We start from the raw sequence: 17,904 nt of genomic DNA, 5'->3' as shown, positions 1-17,904 counted from the left end.
AAACCTGCTGCAACCCCTATCGGCAACATGAGATGACAAAGCCCAAACAGATGGATCTGGCATCAGGCGACAACAGGGTTGATGATACAGGGTTTCTTATTGTAAAATGTGTAGGCCCATTTCTTGAACTCAACAATAGCAGTCACTTTGTGGAGTTCAGCAAGGCCAAAGTGGCTCAAAATACTAATCGAATTTTATGATTCTGTGATTCTTCTCTCTACCACATAACCAATCAACTTTCAATGCCTAGTGACCATATCACTAACTATCTGTGTACAATCGCAAGCTTGCTCCAAACATTTAGTGGGTAATAAAGTGTGATCACTTGTATTCCTCAAATTTTCCATACTTCCTGCACTGAGTCTCTGGAAACATTTCAGGAAAAAGGCACCCGCTTACTTAATTGAACATGAGGTAATTTTACTGCTTAGTTCTACATATATAAAATGGTCGGCTCTGGTAAAGCGGTTCCACTTGGACTTGAATATCACACTATTGCATTTTCCTGAGCAGACAACTCCTTATGCCATAAATTGGAGTGCAAAACTCACAGAGTTAAATTTTATTTAAAAAAAGGAACAAGCACATAAGTACTGTTATAACATCATTATAAGTTTACTCTTCCACCTAACTCATCGATTGGAGAAGGATAAGGAAGAAGATTACAAGTCCAAAAACTAAGCTCATCCTTTGTAAATAACTTGTAAATATTGTTTTCCATAGGAGTTCTTACCACTGTGCAAACTGTTTCTTGGAAATTCAAACTAAATTTTCCCTTTCAGGAATTTCAAATCAACAGCTTGTGAGATTTTGTAAACAGTATCTTGCACAGAACAAAACTGAAATAAAGCAGAACAGGTCTTTTTATATTCTAGAAGAGTTAGAAGACTTCCTGAATTTAGAATTTCTCACCATTCAAATTTAATAAGGAATTATCAGTTACTAACAAAATAAATCAGATGTAATTATATTGACGGTCTGAATGGCCTCCTTTTGTGCAGTAACCATTTTGTGATTCTATGATTCTCCTCTCTACCACATAACCAATCAACTTTCAACACTTATCAAAATATATTGAATTACACTGGTTTTTAAACTACTAATGTACTGTGGAATGTCTTGTGGTGCAGTGATACTGTTCCTACCTCTGGGCTAGAGGTTCTGAATTCAAGTCCTACTTCGGGACTTGATAACCCTGGAAGGTGCATTCATTGTGTGGTCAAATAGGTTAATTGCCAGCCTGTAAATCCTTCCAATATGCCTTATGAGTGGTGGTAAGAGTGGGAGAGTTTCCTGGTCAACCATACTGCAGAAGGCAATGGCAAACCACTGCAATACTTTGCAAGCATAATCATGGACCAATCCAATGGAAGTCCATAGTCACCAATGCCCTCTTAGGCATGGCACCTGAAAGAGGAGGAATGTACTATGACTCAGTATAAATGAAAATTGAACAAAATGATTCAACCTTTGTCACAGGGAGTTTGGAAGTGAAATTCTCATCCTTCTTTTTAAATCACCCCATGGCCTCGCCCCTATATCTCTGTAATCCTCTTTGGCGCTACAACCCACTAAGATATATGCATTCCTCCAACTTTGGCCCCTGCACATCCCTGATTTTCACTGTTCATTTGGTGGCCATGCCTTCAGCTGTCCAGGCCCTAAGCTCTGGAATTCCATCCTTACACCTCTCCACTGCTCCAACTCCCTCTCCTCCTTAAAACCGACATCTTTTTCCAACTTTTTGATTACCTACCCTAATATCTCATATGTGGCTCGGTGTCAAATTCTACTTGATAACACACCTTGGCATACTTTACTATATTAAAGGTGCTATATAAATGCAAGTTGATGTTGTTGAACAGATGGCTCAAATAACTTTCATTCACCTCTAGGATATCAGTGCATGAAACACAGTAGATTTTAAAACCAAATGCCTGGACATAAAATTGGCATTGCTAATCTCCTGCTTGATTTTCACTTCCAAAAATATCATGGTTAATGCGTAACATTGACAGCAATACCTTCACTGACATATCTGCCTGGTGTATGTGAGCTGTAAGCAAGTACAATGACCTACCTTATTAATTTTGTTGGTTTTAGGCAGTGTTTGGCTGGAGTGCAGATCGGAGTACCTGGGTGGCTTCTTAAGCGGATTATTAATGTCACATGGTACAGATTCTGTTCGCACAAGTCTTGCTGAAAATCAGAGATGGCTACAAGTGAGGAAAAAGCTATACATATTAACATTATTACGTGTAACTTTGTGAATTATTCCATAATTAGTCACTTAGCTGACTAGTAATGACTGCTCCCCATATTAAAGTCAGTACCCTCAAATAAAGAACAAGGCAACACTGATCTGAAAATTTATTTCATTTATTTGCATATCTTAGTCCTTTCGGCTATACGCATCCTGATCCTGTGTTCAAAATGGAAGTACAAGGAAAGTATCAATTTCTATATATTCAGAGTCTACAGTAGGGGAAACTTTCAAAATAGCTCGCGGAGTTAGCAGGCACAATTTGGCTTTTCAATGCAACATTTTATACAAGTTGTAAATGCATCAGCTTTCACGAGCATTATGAAAAATTAACAAGCTAACATTTTGAAGACAGCCAGCCTGTTTCTGCTTTGGCTTTCTAAGCATTTTTCTTAACCAGGAGACACTAATTATGATGTCAGCTGTTAGTTTCCCTGGAGGAATTCCCCAAATAGGGTACTCTACCGTGGTCAGCGAGAGACTCAAAGACGTTGAGTGAGATCATCAGTTCTCTCTCAATAGGCCAATTGATAGAAAAAAAGTGTTTGTGGTTGAATAATACATCTGAGAATAGGTAGAAAGTCTTTTAAATGGGCTTGCAGAGATACATTGTAAGGCTGCATATATCTTAAACCAATACATCTTGGTGACCTGATTTAGGACTTATTTACCGAACAGGCAATGCTTCTTTGAACAGCACTTTCCTAACCTTCATGTCCACAAAACTCAATAGGACAAGCTAAGAAATAAGAAATAAGCAAAAATAGTTGCTCGAGCCAAAAGGACCAGGTTGGCCAGGGCTTGGGGCTGCTTTTACCCAAATGACTGCTGTTTGATGAGCATAGCATTTTGATGAAGGATTTGTCACAATTACTGCTTACAAAGGTAACAAAGATAAAGAGCATCTGGACCTACTACAAACTTGCATTTATGGTTTTCAAAATAACTATCAGATGATGAAAGTCAGAGATGCCGATTTGTGGTACATTTGTCCAAATGGACTTGTGACAAAGTAGCTTTATTTTCCTTTTATAACATTTGCTCCTGTGATCAAACAAAATAAAGCTGCTTTTATATTGCCATCATATTGGTCCATATCCTGGGAGATGGACATTGCACTATATCTGGTTTCTTTAAGCTGGTTGTACATTTGTATATTCCATGCTCAGTGTGTCACTTTCTGGGATAAGAGAGCCAGATTCAGCACCAGCCTGCTCATGAATGCTGGTCTTCGGAAATCCCATGGTTTGATTGTCACAGTGGCCCGGATTTCATGCTCAGCAGTGAAGTGACTACGCTTGCTGCTGACCTCAAAGAAAGCTGCCCACAAAGGTCTAGTGATCTCTGCCATGTGGATTTCCCCTTTCCTGGTGTTAGTTTTAATCTGGCACTAAACCAAAGGGATCTCCAGGCAGTCAACAACAACGATGTCATCAAGCTGAGTAGGCAGCAAATGAGATTGAAGTATTCTCACAGATAGAAAACCAGGAAGTAAAATGCATTAACTAATTTTTAATTAAATTTTAGAGATAGCAAAATAAATTATTGGGACATACATACACATGATATTAAGTAAGAGGCTAACATTTCATAAACAAAATTTTAAAAGAGCTATTTTGAAAATGTTGATTTTTTTTCTATCATAATGGAGATATTTGACAAATATAAAATTAGTTTTTCAGGGCCATTAAGGTTTTCAGCAGTAATTATGAACTTAGTACAATGTTAAAAACGCAGTTACAACTCACTCAAAAGTGCAACTTTTACAAGGATTTTTACAGCGACTGATAGGATAAAAGGGCAAATTCTCATCAGTTCTGCGATTTCTATCTGAATGTAGTCTGAGGTGAGTTCAAGTGTTTACCTATGGGAAAGAATAGAACTACTGACTGCAACTTCTGAGTTTCTGCATTTAACTGCACTGAGCAAACTTCAGAAGCTGCTGTTGGTTTTAGAGGAGTAATGATGTAGACCCTGACAGTTTCACTATCATAACCTTGGCAAAATCCAGCTAAGTGAAAAACCAACTACTTATATTCCTCTGAAACTTGCTTTAAATAATACTGAGAGATCTTAACTCATTCAAAGCCTATCCACTTGCACAGAATTAAAATTGAGCTCAGAAAGTGTGCATGAATCAGCAGCTACCTGAATTGATTTAAAGATTTTAAAGCCACTTCTAATACATCCATAATTTTTATTTTCCCATCAATACTAAGGCTCAGGATATAGAGACTATTGTTATAAATATGAGATTTATAAGATTGTTATGTTTCAGGTTTCTTTAATTTAGGGTAAAATGAAGTAGGTGACCTATTCTGAAGTTTGCCTAACAACAGGCCTGGGTGATGTGGCTATTAAAAGATTAAAGGGAGGCCAGGGTTGTTTGCTGGAACAAAGGTATAAGGTGTGCACACTTGGCGACAACGGCAGTGGTATCTGTGTTTGCAGTAGTTAGACTGCCAGTCTCCAAAGTCCCAGGTAGGTGTTAGAATGTCGGGTTATAAACAGTTGTGCTTTAAATTGTCCATTTACTTCCAAGATAAAGGAGAGCTGTGGTCTCAAGGATAGCTAATCAGCATTTCTACCTGGATACAAGGCCCATACGATTCACATGGCCATGGAAATGGGCTTTAAGAGGCGAAGGGTTTTTAAGATACCCTTGAAACTCACAGCTAGAGTTAGTTTGCCAGGATCTGGGACAAAGGGAGCAACTAGTGGCCAAAAATCCCAATAATTCACTGTATAGGAATAGGGGTGGTAGCTCATGATTGGATTGAAAAGACCAACTTTGTGAGGATTTGAAATGAGGCTGGAAGATTCGCCAAGCTTGAGGGAGAGTTGCCAGGAAATAAACCTCCATGTGAAAGCCAGTTCAGTGGTTAAAAGATACAAAGTTGGGAAAGGAAAAGAATGGAAGTAAATCTAGGGAGCTAAGAATCACTTTGGACTGGGTCCAGGAAAATTGCATGACTATTTAAGGGACAGTGTAAAGTATATCTCTGAAGTGGGATTTTTGGTTGTGTTAAAAATAAAAGGGGAAAGTCCTGTTCCAAAGTTTAAAGTATAAGTTGCCTACAAAAATAGTGTTTAGTCAATAGTGCTTTAAGTCTGTCTGTTGCAGTGAAAGTCTTAAAACGTGAAATCTTGACATGTCATCCTTTCAGCTATAAACTGGAAGCACAAATTTCTTTTATTAAAGATATTGGTCTCTACACAGGATCATAACATTGGTAAAACTCTTTACATTGAGTGCAACTCCACATGCAAGGAAAAAGAAATCCTTTTACAGATGAAGACGAAAATAGAGCCTCGATGTAAATTGCAGCGGAAACAGAATTATTACTGAAAAGCAATATAAAACTTATCAGGTGAATTCCATTGACAAAAGTGTTTCAATCTCTATCTCATGGGAAAGAATTTTTGTGTCGGTGAAAGGGGGCGTGGCCCGTTCGCCAACACGTAAAATGAGGTGTGGTGATGTCAGGCGTGTCCCAATGTCACCGCGCATCATTTAGATTGTCAGTTCGGCGGGCGCGCAGCCAAGTCGGCTGTGCGCCTGCCAAACTGTCAAAGGCCTATTGAGGCCATCAAGAAAGTAACTAAAGTTGTTAAGAATGCTACCCGTCCATGCTAAGGTGGACGGGCAGGTGAAGAGCCCAGGTGGCCTTCCCATTTTTCATGAAACCTCATCCAGGGCAGGATGAGGTTTCATGAAGGGTTTATTAATTAGATTAAAATTTTTGAAAAATTTAATGGACATGTCAGCTCACGTGACAGTTTCACATGAGGGTACATATCCTTAAATGTTTTAAAAATCTTTCTTCAATGTTTCATAAGTGAAAGTAATCTCCCTGAGGCACAGAGGTGCCTCAAGGAGATTTCTGTGCTCTTTCGCACGAATGCGCAAAAGACCGCAGGCCCCGACTAAGGGAAATCCACCCCCCCGCCCCCCACCCCCACCTCGCTCCAGCACAGGGAACGCTCAGCGCTTCCGAGTGCACATCACGCTGGGCAGGCCTTAATTGGCCCGCCCACGTAAAATGGCAGCGTGGCGCCAATCGGGTTCACGCCCGCCCCTTGACAGGGGGTAATTTCTGCCCATGGAGTCACATTATGCTGTATTACATATTGAACACGTAAAATTTATTGAAACAAAAGTTAACTATTGTGAATATTGGAAATCGGAAATGTCAGAATTGCTGGAAATGATCAGCTGGTCAGTGAACATTAACAGCAAAGGTCATCAACCTGACACACAACTCTGTTTCTCTCTCTACAGATGCTACCTGACCTGCTGAGTATTTTCAGCATTTTCTGTTTCTATCTCAAACTCTATTATGCATGCTATGCCTTGCTGAGTAAAATGGATGCATTTAACATCAGGCAAATTATAGTTATATGTTTACAAAACTGAAAGAAAGGATAGTCAGTTAATTAAATTAATGTACTATATGACTTAAATACAGAATGATTTCTCAAGGTAAGGTAGAGCTCTCATAGAGGCAGTCGCCTATGAGCCATGTTATTTAAATATAAAAAAATAAGGAAAAGGAACTGGAAAGTGACCTGATGAATCATTAAAAGAAGAGTGTGAAGGTACAAAAACAACGGTAATTCTTTGTTAACTTGATATTCAGTTTAATGTTGGTCTCCAGCTTCAGTAGCAAAGACATAGATGAGTGGAACATTTCAAAGTCAAAAGGCAAATAAGAATTACAAAACACGAATGTTTAAACTTACCTCCACGATGAATGATGAGTAAATGACAAGGTGGGGCTTCTTTGGTGCATTTGTTATGGCACTTTAACCTGGTGGAGAAAGAAACATTTAAATATTGTTACAGGAAAATTCCTTGACATCTATATCAATGTCAATGGCATTTTTAAATAAGTTTCTCTGTTGACTCTTTTCTAGATCTCACTTATATTTTTAAGCAACTTTGCTTTCTTCTGATCTTAGGTATTCTCAAAAAATAAGGACCAATCCCTTTGTTGATAGGGGAGGCAGATTGGCCTTTTAGGTCTTTGCCAATGACTCGTTGGGTGTGATGTACACTGGACCAAGATAGCCTCTCTGGGAAGGTAATAAATCCCCTCCAGATTTGCGGCATTTTTTCAGGCCTCAGTGGAACTCATGTCAGCTCTTGGTGGATGTGTGTTACAGTTCACTTAGAAGTCCTACACCCTATAGCAGCATTCACTTTTACATGCGTGTTATTGTCTGGAGCTATGGATAGCGATGGTAGATGCTCCAATTTTCTTTCCATCACATGGCTGACAAGGAATCTCCGCTACCCTTACCTCCGCTAGTCAAATCAACCTGTTTGACTGTATTATGAACACACCTTCCTTGGCAATCAAGTCCTGAAGTGGGACTCGAATCCAGAGCTCTGTCTCAGAGGTACAGATGCGGCCCACAGCACCATGTCAGCTATTAGCCCCCTTGAAATAGAAAGGTCTATCAGAATACCAGCCAGTCCATGCCTCCCAAATACAATGTAAAATGGCAGGGTGGAAACCACTAGACAGATTACCAGGGTAGTTGGATTACATCCCCTTTTCTGTCATCTGATCTGGATCTGAACTAGGGAACACTGGGACTATACTTTGGGGAAAATGCTTTTAATCCTGAGTCTGGTTATTATCAGATTCATTTGGATAAAAGAAACTGGGAAAGCAAATTAGGGGCAATTTTACTTAATCCGCCTGGTGGGAAACTGAAGGCAATGAAAGGTTAATTGGGCGGGATGTAAAACAGGTGATCTATCCATTCCATCTACCTTCCCGTCAACCGCATTCAACCTGTCATTTTTCCAAACCCCACCAATGGATTACACATAAAGGGGTCATTTGTTAAGTTCGCAATCTGAGTGTTCTGTCGTGGCTGCTAGGACTGTTTATTGGACACATGTACCTGCATTCAACAATCTATGAGCAAAATTTCCCCCCACTGGGGGCAGGGAAGTTGAAGAGTGGGTGCACGGAGGCATGCCTCTGATCGGGGGCACGCTGCCATTTTACGTGGGCAGGCCAATTAAGGCCCATCCATCGTGACATCCGCACAGAAGCGCTATGCACTCCCTGTGCGGGCGGGGGAGGGGGGGGAATCCCTAAACCCAAGAGTACACTCTTACGCGCATGCGCACAAAGGAGCGCACTCACCTCCCTGAGGCTAAGTGCTGCCTCAGGGAGATCAGCTCTACTGTAAAAAATATTAAAAATAGGAAAAAAAAATTCCCTGAGATGTCCCCTCATGTGACACTGTCACATGAGTTGGGACATGTCCATAACTTTTAAAAACACTTTAATTAAGTTTTTAAAAACCTACATGAAACTTCATCCCACCTACCTGAAAATTTAAATGGGGCGCGGTGACGTCAGGAATTCCGCCCAGCATCACCACGCGTCATTTTACACGTCGGCGAGCAGGCCCCGCCTCCCCGCTCGCCGACAGGAAAATCCTGGCCTATAAGTTGGTTCAATGTCCTGCTCTACCAATTGCCAGAGCTGGCCCCCTTCATCTCTTATGGTGAAACTATGTAATATGTGATGCACTATTATAACATTTGGCATTCTGGTAGGCGTGCACTGCAAAACAACCTCATTGATCTGTCCAAGTATCTGAATCACTGTTTCAACATGCTGACAATATGTTCCACAGTAGCAGCCACCACTCTTCTATTATATTGCCATTTGGTGCTCTTGCATTGAGGAATGGACTGGAGGAAGGAAAAGGAAATTAAGCCAAGCAAAAAATATAACACCAAAATTAGCTCAAAATTTTATGGAATAAAATATTTGCCGTTGTGTGTTGGTAAGTTATACTGGTAACAACTACCAGTGCAATCAAGGTGATCCAATCCCTGGTCCTCAGTGAGAAATCAGTAGCTTAAGCAGGTACTGGATTTAATGGCTTGACATTTTCAATTGCTGGTTTCAGTTTACACTAGTTAAATAACATTAACTGCACTACATCTCCTAATCATGTCAAACCACTCTGTTGTTGGCTGGAGGTAGAATCAACAGCAATTTATCAGATTTACTCAATGAGTTATAATACATAAACATAACAAAAATCGATCTAGTTGAGCACAAATACAAAAAAACAATTTTTAGCTAAAGAGATAAGTTGTTACATGTAAGTTCAGCAGATGTAAAAAAATATAATTCTTTGCTACTTGCAGTATTCCTACAAACCAGTCTGATCACACCAGGGTATCAGATACTGCAAGGGTATAATTTTGCCTATTAAGTTTCCCTTTGTCAATTGCTGGGGAATGCTGGAGTTATTGGTTGACATCGCAGCAAAATGGGAGCAACTGTAAGGAGTTTCTTTTCTGACATTGATGGGAAAATTGCAAACAAGGGAATAAATGGCACAAATGATTTCAGCACAAATTCTTCCCCTCTGAATTCAGTCTAATGTTAGTTGAGTGTAATTCAACTAGTAGTCATAATGTGTTCCCAAAGGTTGAACTTGCGTGGCCGGGTTCTGCTACCCACTGACTAAATCTGATAAGTTGTTGTTGATTCTATCTCCGGTTGTCAACAGATTGGTTTGACATGATAGGAGATGTAGTGCTTTAACTAGTGTAAACTGAAACCAGCAATTGAAAATGTTAAAGCATCAGGCCTTGTACCTGATTAATTACCAATTTCTCAATGAGGACCAGGGTTTGAAGCACCTTGAGCACACTGATAGATGTCGCCAGTATAACACACCAACACACAATGGGGAATAATTTGTGATGTAAAACTTCAAGTTAGTTTTGGGGGCCTTTTTTGGCTTGACTTCATTACTATTTCCTTCCTCAATGTGTCCATTCGCCATTAGTTCAGCTGAGAGAAGCAGGACCAGCCAATGCCATACTTAATCCAATTACTAAGAGATACACAAGAGTGATCCGGGGTGAATGGCCCTCTCATTACCCTGCCTCACAACCTTTGGGTGCCTCCTCTTGATACAACTAAAACTTATAATTCATCATTTGAAAAATCATCAACATATATCTGTATTCTACTACTTACTGAGATTCAACATGTCCAAAAAAATCTCTGCAAATAGACATGGGTTAATACTACATTTAGACTTTATGTACACTTTAGTCAAGAATGAAAGGCTATAATTTACTTTGTTGCCTAATTTTAGTGAGATGGTAACTGTCCATATATAAAAATAGATACTCATATGTCAGCCCTGGCTCAGCGGGTAGCACTTTTGGTCTGAGGCAGAAGGTTGGATACCTAGCCCCACTCCAAAGACCTGAGCACAACAATCTAGGCTGATACTCCAATGCAGGACTGACTTTTGGGTGAGATGTCAAACCCTGTTTCCTTCCTTAGGTGAACATAAAAGATCCACTGGTTTTATTTCAAAAGAGAGTTATCCCTTGTGTCCTGGCAATAACTTATCCCTCATCCAATTCCACTTTAAAAATGATCTGGTCATTATCACATTGCTATTTGTGGGAACTTGCAGTGTGCAAATTAGTTGCTGTGTTTCCTACACCATAGTGACCACACTTCAGAAGTACTTCATTGGCTGTAAAGCACAAAAAAAATTTTCTTTTACATTGTCACTAAAATTAAAGAACTGTAGAATATATTCTCCAAAGTACTTGATTTGGTTACATACTTGCAATTTTTACATTTCAAGCCAAAAAGCATCCCTTTCCCACACACTGTGCATGTCTGAGACATCCAATACTTGGTGGAAAATCTACAAGAAAAGGAGTTAAGATCAATCACTTGAATCAATATTATTAATTAAATTTAAACAAAATTACAGTGATCAGGAAGGAGAAAGGGAAAGTAAAATGCACATTACATTAACTCAGTGTAAATTGTAAATCATTATCAACTATTGTATGGCAGTTAAGTTACATTTCTTTTGAAGTAATGTGAGTTTGTAAATGTTGCATTTATTGTAATATGTACTGAGGGAAAAGGTAATCAGAATATTGCCAGGTTATCTTGAAGGGGTTATCTTGAAAAGCATGTCTCAGCTGGCAGAGTAAGCCACAGGGATGAATTAAAGAAAATGCCCAGTTTACCACTGAGGTGGACAGAACGCATGCCCTCTAGGATTCCCCACAAGAGCTCCAAAAATTTCACTTATCCAAACTGCAGACTGGTGCTGCATTCTACACAACAGGCAGCAGCAGATACAACTTCTGTGGAAGATGACTCAGTTCCCAATTAATTAGAACAGCAAGAGTTAGAAGAGGGTGAGAAGAGGTCTATATGGCCATCCAAGTCCATTCTTCCCACAGTCCATGTAACGGCTCTCATCCAGGTCAAAATCAGAAAATATTTTTCAAGATAGTTTTACAGGCTCACTGCCAACTCTATCAAGAACAGACCCCAATTACTGTAAAAAAAAATTAGTTTAATGGCCCATAGCAACCAAGGTCTGAATTTTTTGTCCGTTAGGCACACGTAATCGGTGAGCCCGGAAGCAGACAACAAATGGGCCTCCAGCCGCAATCGGCCCCTGACCGTGATTTCATGCCAGCTGGCCAATTAACGGCTAGCCAGCCTGAAATGCACGCTGAGAAATGCTCAGTGCTGCTGGGGTGAGGGCGGGAAGAGGGTGCAAGTGCGAATGAGCTCACTGAAGGCAGATAGTTGCCCCAGCGAGCTGCAGGCCTCCACAGAATAAAGGAAGTGACAAAAATGCTGCAAAATATATCCATGCTGCACAATCAAGCACCTAAAGGCATACATCATATGACACCAGTCCCCAGATATCTCCTTTTCTTTTATTTCCCCATGGAGATTTCATCCCACCCTGGATCGAAGTTTGAGTAAAAAGTGAATGCCGCCTGGGAGAATGGCTGTCCGCCAACCGTAAATATGGACGGGCCACGTAAAATCACTGTTAACTGCATCGCCAATGGGCTTAATTGCCCGCTTAATTGTCAGCGGGCATGCTTCCAACTGCTGCGTGTGCCTGCTGAGCAAAATGTCGGCGAGTGCGCAATGACGTTGCACACTCGCCCGATGTCATCTCGCGGTATTTCACCTCCCTTCGGATCGGGATGTAAAATTCTGGCCCAATTCTCTGAACAGAGGTAACGGGGACTGTAAAGACGGGGCCTAAATATCCTGTACAATGATAACCAACACAAAGCTGTCTGGATCCTTCACAAGCTGGCTGTAATTCTATAAGTCTCGGGTGGGTGGGAGTGCCTCCATCAACGGCCTCCTTTCAACATCAGGCGACTCCCAGAAGGTTTGGCCCCTGCGGATGCTCCCTCCCACGGCCTCTCCAATAATACACCCAACCCTCTCTGCCAACCACCAGCCACCCTCCCACCCCACCCTAACCTGGGCCTCACCCTCCTACTCGCCCTGAAATCGCCTAACTTACCTGGTCCTGGATTCCTGGGACTTAGACTCTGGGGACGGCTTGCAGTTCCAGTCCTGTCCACTGTAATTTGTGGCGTTGCTGGGACTAGAGAGCTGCAGGCCAATCAGATTGGCCAATGACTCTCTGAGGCAGGACTTCCACCGGAGTGAGGGGCGGAAATCCCATCTCCAGTCAATTAACGTTTGTTGAAGCATTAAATGGCTGTGGGGCAGCCGACTCCTGCATTCATTGCAGGAAGGGAAACCCCGCCATCCAAAAAATCCTGGCCTATGAGATATTTGTTCTTAGAAAGGTTTTAGTGTCCCTGGTGAGAGAACAGCTTGATCCTGGTTTACTGGTAAAATTATTATCACTCCTACCCCACACTGCAGTAATGACTCATCATATTGTTTTATACTGTAGTCTAATTGCTACAGAATTCAAATAAAAATATACTTTCTCTTAAAGAATTTATTTATTTATAGAATATTTCCTTTAGGTGGGGTGAAGTAGCACTAGTTGGAAACATCATTCAAAGATCATAAAGATGGCTAATGTGGGAGTAAGGGTGAAATAGGAGTTATTCTTCTAAAATTGAGTTAAGATTTAAGGTGCTTCAAAGAGAACAGGCACAATTGCCTGCGCTTTGAAACGGGCAGTAAAAGAAAAAGAATAATAATCAATGAGAGAGACAAAGGAAAGCAAAGAAAATGGAGAGAGAGCGCATCTGAAACAGAGACAAAGGAATTAGAGAAGCAGGAAGTTCAAAAAAGACAGAATTAGTATAAGCAAGAAAAAGATACAAAACAAACATCATCCTCCGCCATTTCCGCCAACTCCAGCACGATGCCACCACCAAACACATCTTCCCTTCACCCCCCCTGGCGGCATTCCGTAGGATCGTTCCCTCCGGGACACCCTGGTCCACTCCTCCATCACCCCCTACTCCTCAACCTCCACCTATGGCATCTCCCCATGCCCATGCAAAAGATGTAACACATGCCCCTTCACTTCCTCTCTCCTCATCGTCCAAGGGCCCAAACACTCCTTTCAAGTGAAGCAGCATTTCACTTGTATTTCCCCCAACTTAGTCTACTGTATTCGTTGCTCCCAATGTGGTCTCCTCTACATTGGGCGACTGCTTTGCAGAACAACTGCGGTCTGTCCGCAAGAATGATCCAAACCTCCCTGTCGTTTGCCATTTTAACACTCCACCCTGCTCCCTTGCCCACATGTCTGTCCTTGGCTTGCTGCATTGTTCCAGCGAAGCCCAACGCAAACTGGAGGAACAGCACCTCATCTTCCGACTAGGCACTTTACAGCCTTCTGGACTGAATATTGAATTCAACAACTTTAGGTCTTGAGCTCCCTCCTCCATCCCCACCCCCTTTCTGTTTCTTCCCCCTTCCTTTTGTTTTTCCAATAATTTATATAGATTTCTCTTTTCCCACCTATTTCTATTATTTTTAAATCTTTTATGCCCCCCACCCCAACTAGAGCTATACCTTGAGTGCCCTACCATCAATTCTTAATTAGCACATTCGCTTAGATAATATCACTAACTTCAACACCTCTGTGTTCTTTTGTTCCTTTGTCTGTGACATCTTTTGATGATCTGCTCCTATCACAGCTTGCTTGTCCCTACAACAACACCCCCCTCCACTTCTCTACACCACCCTCCCCCCACCCCCCACCTTAAACCAGCTTATATTTCACCCCTCTCATTGTAAAGAAAAATCAGTTCTGTTGAAGGGTCATGAGGACTCGAAACGTAAACTCTTTTCTTCTCCGCCGATGCTGCCAGACCTGCTGAGTTTTTCCAGGTAATTCTGTTTTTGTTATGGAGAAGCCAAGTGAGGTAAAAACAGAGGGAGAAAACTAGACAGAAATAAAGAAAGAGGACGGTATCTTCAAGTCAGACATAATCCGGTGAGTCTGATCATGTAAAGCTCCTTCATAATTTAACAATTTGTGTACAGTGCTCAAGATTCATCAGTTTTATTCACTCATTTGTGAAATTCCAGCAAGTCGGTACCACCAGTCGGATCTCTCTGCTGTGGTAAGTTTTCAGGTTCACAGTCAATTTCCTTTCACTGTCAAGAAACTAAGGAATAATTTGAAACTCTAATAGAGTTTTCCACTCTATTGCTGCTATATTTGTGGTTAAAGCTTGTTGATTACAGGAATTACATTTTTATCACACCATTCACTATACCATACCTGTGTTTTATTGAATTCCCCAGATCTCTGCGAGGAATCTGAGGGGACCATCGAGGCACTGACAATGTATCTAACGAAGGGAGAGGAGAAAAAGGCAAATGAGATAATCGGCCAATTACTCTAAAATTCTACACAGAAAATATAACAACAGCAATATTATAATCGCATTTATTTCAAAATTATATAAATGAAGCATGTAATAAGTATACTTTTAAATTTAATTTGCTCGACAATAGTATATATGGCTTGTGGGAATCACTGACAAAGCCAGCATTTGTTGCCCAAGTGGCTTACTAGTCCAGTTCATAGGGCAGTTAAGAGTCAACCACAATTCTGTGGATCTGGATCACATGTAGGCTAGACCAGGTAAAGATGGCTATGGTGGGATTTGAACCCATGTGCCCCAGACATTAGGATTACTAGCCCAGTGACATCACCACTACACCACAATCTCCACATTACACTTAACATAGCAAATAGACACCTTGTTTGAATCCATATCCTTGATCAATATTATGTAAACTTCCATGTACTCCTCATGAGTGTTTATAAATTCCACTTTTGTCTATTATTTTTGTACCTTTAAAAATGCTCAAAAATAACACTACTGACACCCTGTGAGTAGTATTAAAAAACCCCACCTGCAATACTTATACCACCGAGTGTCAGCTGAGGCTTAATGTACTCTAGTATGGGTTGAAGGAGTTTGTTAGTTCTAAATAGCAGCAAAGTAAACGTGGTGATACTTGTATCTGTTTTATTAGGGGTAATTAAGATCCATAATTGGATCTATTTTCAGCCTGACAGTGAAAGTTTCACCAAACTTTCAAACATTACTTGTTATTTATATGTTATTTATATATATACGAAGAGTATGCAGCTCATTGGGATGCATTTGAAATTCTTCAAGTGAAGTGTTTTGCTGTCTGTAACACATACTTGAGTTTATTATTCCTCCAAGTGGAACAAGTACTTCAGTTTTATTTCTTACATAATTGCAAATAAACTCGCACCAAAGCTCAAAGACTGCAGGAATAAAATTGGCTTCAAGAACAAACTTTGATGGTGGAAGAGTGAACAGCAAGAAAGTTTAAAAGGGACAAAAATATCTCAACTAAAACTGCCCACAAATCTGACCAAAATACTTTGAAATTCAACTTTATTCTCTCTTCCTCCCCTTCACCACCATCATGCTCAAATTCCCTAGTCTGTTGCATCTTGTCAAGGCCTCATTAGCATTCTTTCAAGTAATACCACTGAAAGCATTATACATTGTAGCTGGAATGCTCTGAGGAAGCAACCAGCATTAGCATTGATCAAGCACATATGTATCTTAATGGTGCCATCTGGCCTGCTGTCCAATTTCCTTTGGGAAAAGAAGCTTCCTCATGCAGTAATCCTTTGTCAAAGCAAAGTATCGGATGTGGATGTGAGGGTACCAATAGTTGGCACAGAATGGTTCTGCAGCAGTGGGATTGGCTTGACATACTTCCATTGATTATTCTCTTCTTCCTCTAAAAAGCTCAAATAAAGGGGATTCCCTCTAGAAAACATAATGGTCCCGGTGATAAAAAATTATTGCACCAATACCTGCAAGGCATGCCAGAGATTTAGTGGATAAGTGCATCTGCACAACACCCATGAAACACGACACCATCCAGAACAATGTAATACGCTTGGCTGGTAGCCCATCCACCACCTTAAATACACATTCCTTCTGCCAGCAGAGCACAATAGTTGCAGTGAAAACTACCTAGAGGGAGCACTGTAACAACCTGCCAAGGCTACCGCCTAGGAGCCAAGGGTGCATGAGAATAGCGCCTCCAAGTCACACTTGAACAACATCATCAACGAGTCAAAATCCTGGAATTCCTATCTAACAGCACTGTGGGAGCACCTATCTCACAGAATGCAGCGATTTAAAAAGAAATTAACAAAACAAAACAGAATTACCTGGAAAAACTCAGCAGGTCTGGCAGCATCGGCGGAGAAGAAAAGAGTTGACGTTTCGAGTCCTCATGACCCTTCGACAGAACTTGAGTTCGAGTCCAGGAAAGAGCTGAAATATAAGCTGGTTTAAGGTGTGTGTGTGGGGGGCGGAGAGATAGAGAGACAGAGAGGTGGAGGGGGTTGGTGTGGTTGTAGCGACAAACAAGCAGTGATAGAAGCAGATCATCAAAAGATGTCAACAACAATAGTACAATAGAACACATAGGTGTTAAAGTTAAAGTTGGTGATATTATCTAAACGAATGTGCTAATTAAGAATGGATGGTAGGGCACTCAAGGTATAGCTCTAGTGGTTTTTTTTTTATTTTATATAATGGAAATAGGTGGGAAAAGGAAAATCTTTATAATTTATTGGGAAAAAAAAAAGGGGGGGAAACAGAAAGGGGGTGGGGATGGGGGAGGGGACTCACGACCTAAAGTTGTTGAATTCAATATTCAGTCCGGAAGGCTGTAAATTCCCTAGTCGGAAGATGAGGTGTTGTTCCTCCAGTTTGCGTTGGGCTTCACTGGAACAATGCAGCAAGCCAAGGACAGACATGTGGGCAAGAGAGCAGGGTGGAGTGTTAAAATGGCAAGCGACAGGGAGGTTTGGGTCATTCTTGCGGACCAGCTTATATTTCAGCTCTTTCCTGGACTCGAACTCAAGTTCTGTCGAAGGGTCATGAGGACTCGAAACGTCAACTCTTTTCTTCTCCGCCGATGCTGCCAGACCTGCTGAGTTTTTCCAGGTAATTCTGTTTTGTTTTGTTAATTTCTTTTTAAATCGCTGCATTCTGTGAGATAGGTGCTCCCACAGTGCTGTTAGATAGGAATTCCAGGATTTTGACTCGTTGATGATGTTGTTCAAGTGTGACTTGGAGGCGCTATTCTCATGCACCCTTGGCTCCTAGGCGGTAGCCTTGGCAGGTTGTTACAGTGCTCCCTCTAGGTAGTTTTCACTGCAACTATTGTGCTCTGCTGGCAGAAGGAATGTGTATTTAAGGTGGTGGATGGGCTACCAGCCAAGCGCATTACATTGTTCTGGATGGTGTCGTGTTTCATGGGTGTTGTGCAGATGCA

At 41.1% G+C, this 17,904-nt stretch overlaps 1 protein-coding gene across 1 annotated transcript in view; it reads right to left on the bottom strand.

Moving 5' to 3' along the window:
• ksr2 (kinase suppressor of ras 2) overlaps positions 1-17,904 on the bottom strand; it is a 411,064-nt gene that overhangs the window by 144,486 nt on the left and 248,674 nt on the right. Inside the window, exons 6-10 of the mRNA XM_041203055.1 lie at positions 14,837-14,906; positions 10,901-10,984; positions 7,007-7,074; positions 4,954-4,959; positions 2,081-2,199 (exon numbers count right to left, since the gene is read on the bottom strand). Of these exons, the coding sequence (XP_041058989.1) occupies positions 2,081-2,199; positions 4,954-4,959; positions 7,007-7,074; positions 10,901-10,984; positions 14,837-14,906 (347 nt within the window). The remainder of the gene's footprint in view (positions 1-2,080; positions 2,200-4,953; positions 4,960-7,006; positions 7,075-10,900; positions 10,985-14,836; positions 14,907-17,904) is intronic.

The sequence above is a fragment of the Carcharodon carcharias genome, chromosome 13, assembly GCF_017639515.1.
Source record: "Carcharodon carcharias isolate sCarCar2 chromosome 13, sCarCar2.pri, whole genome shotgun sequence".
Classification (NCBI taxonomy): Eukaryota; Metazoa; Chordata; class Chondrichthyes; order Lamniformes; family Lamnidae; genus Carcharodon; species Carcharodon carcharias.
The sequence above is the reverse complement of the archived record's forward strand: the minus strand, read 5'-3'. Positions and strand labels throughout refer to the sequence as shown.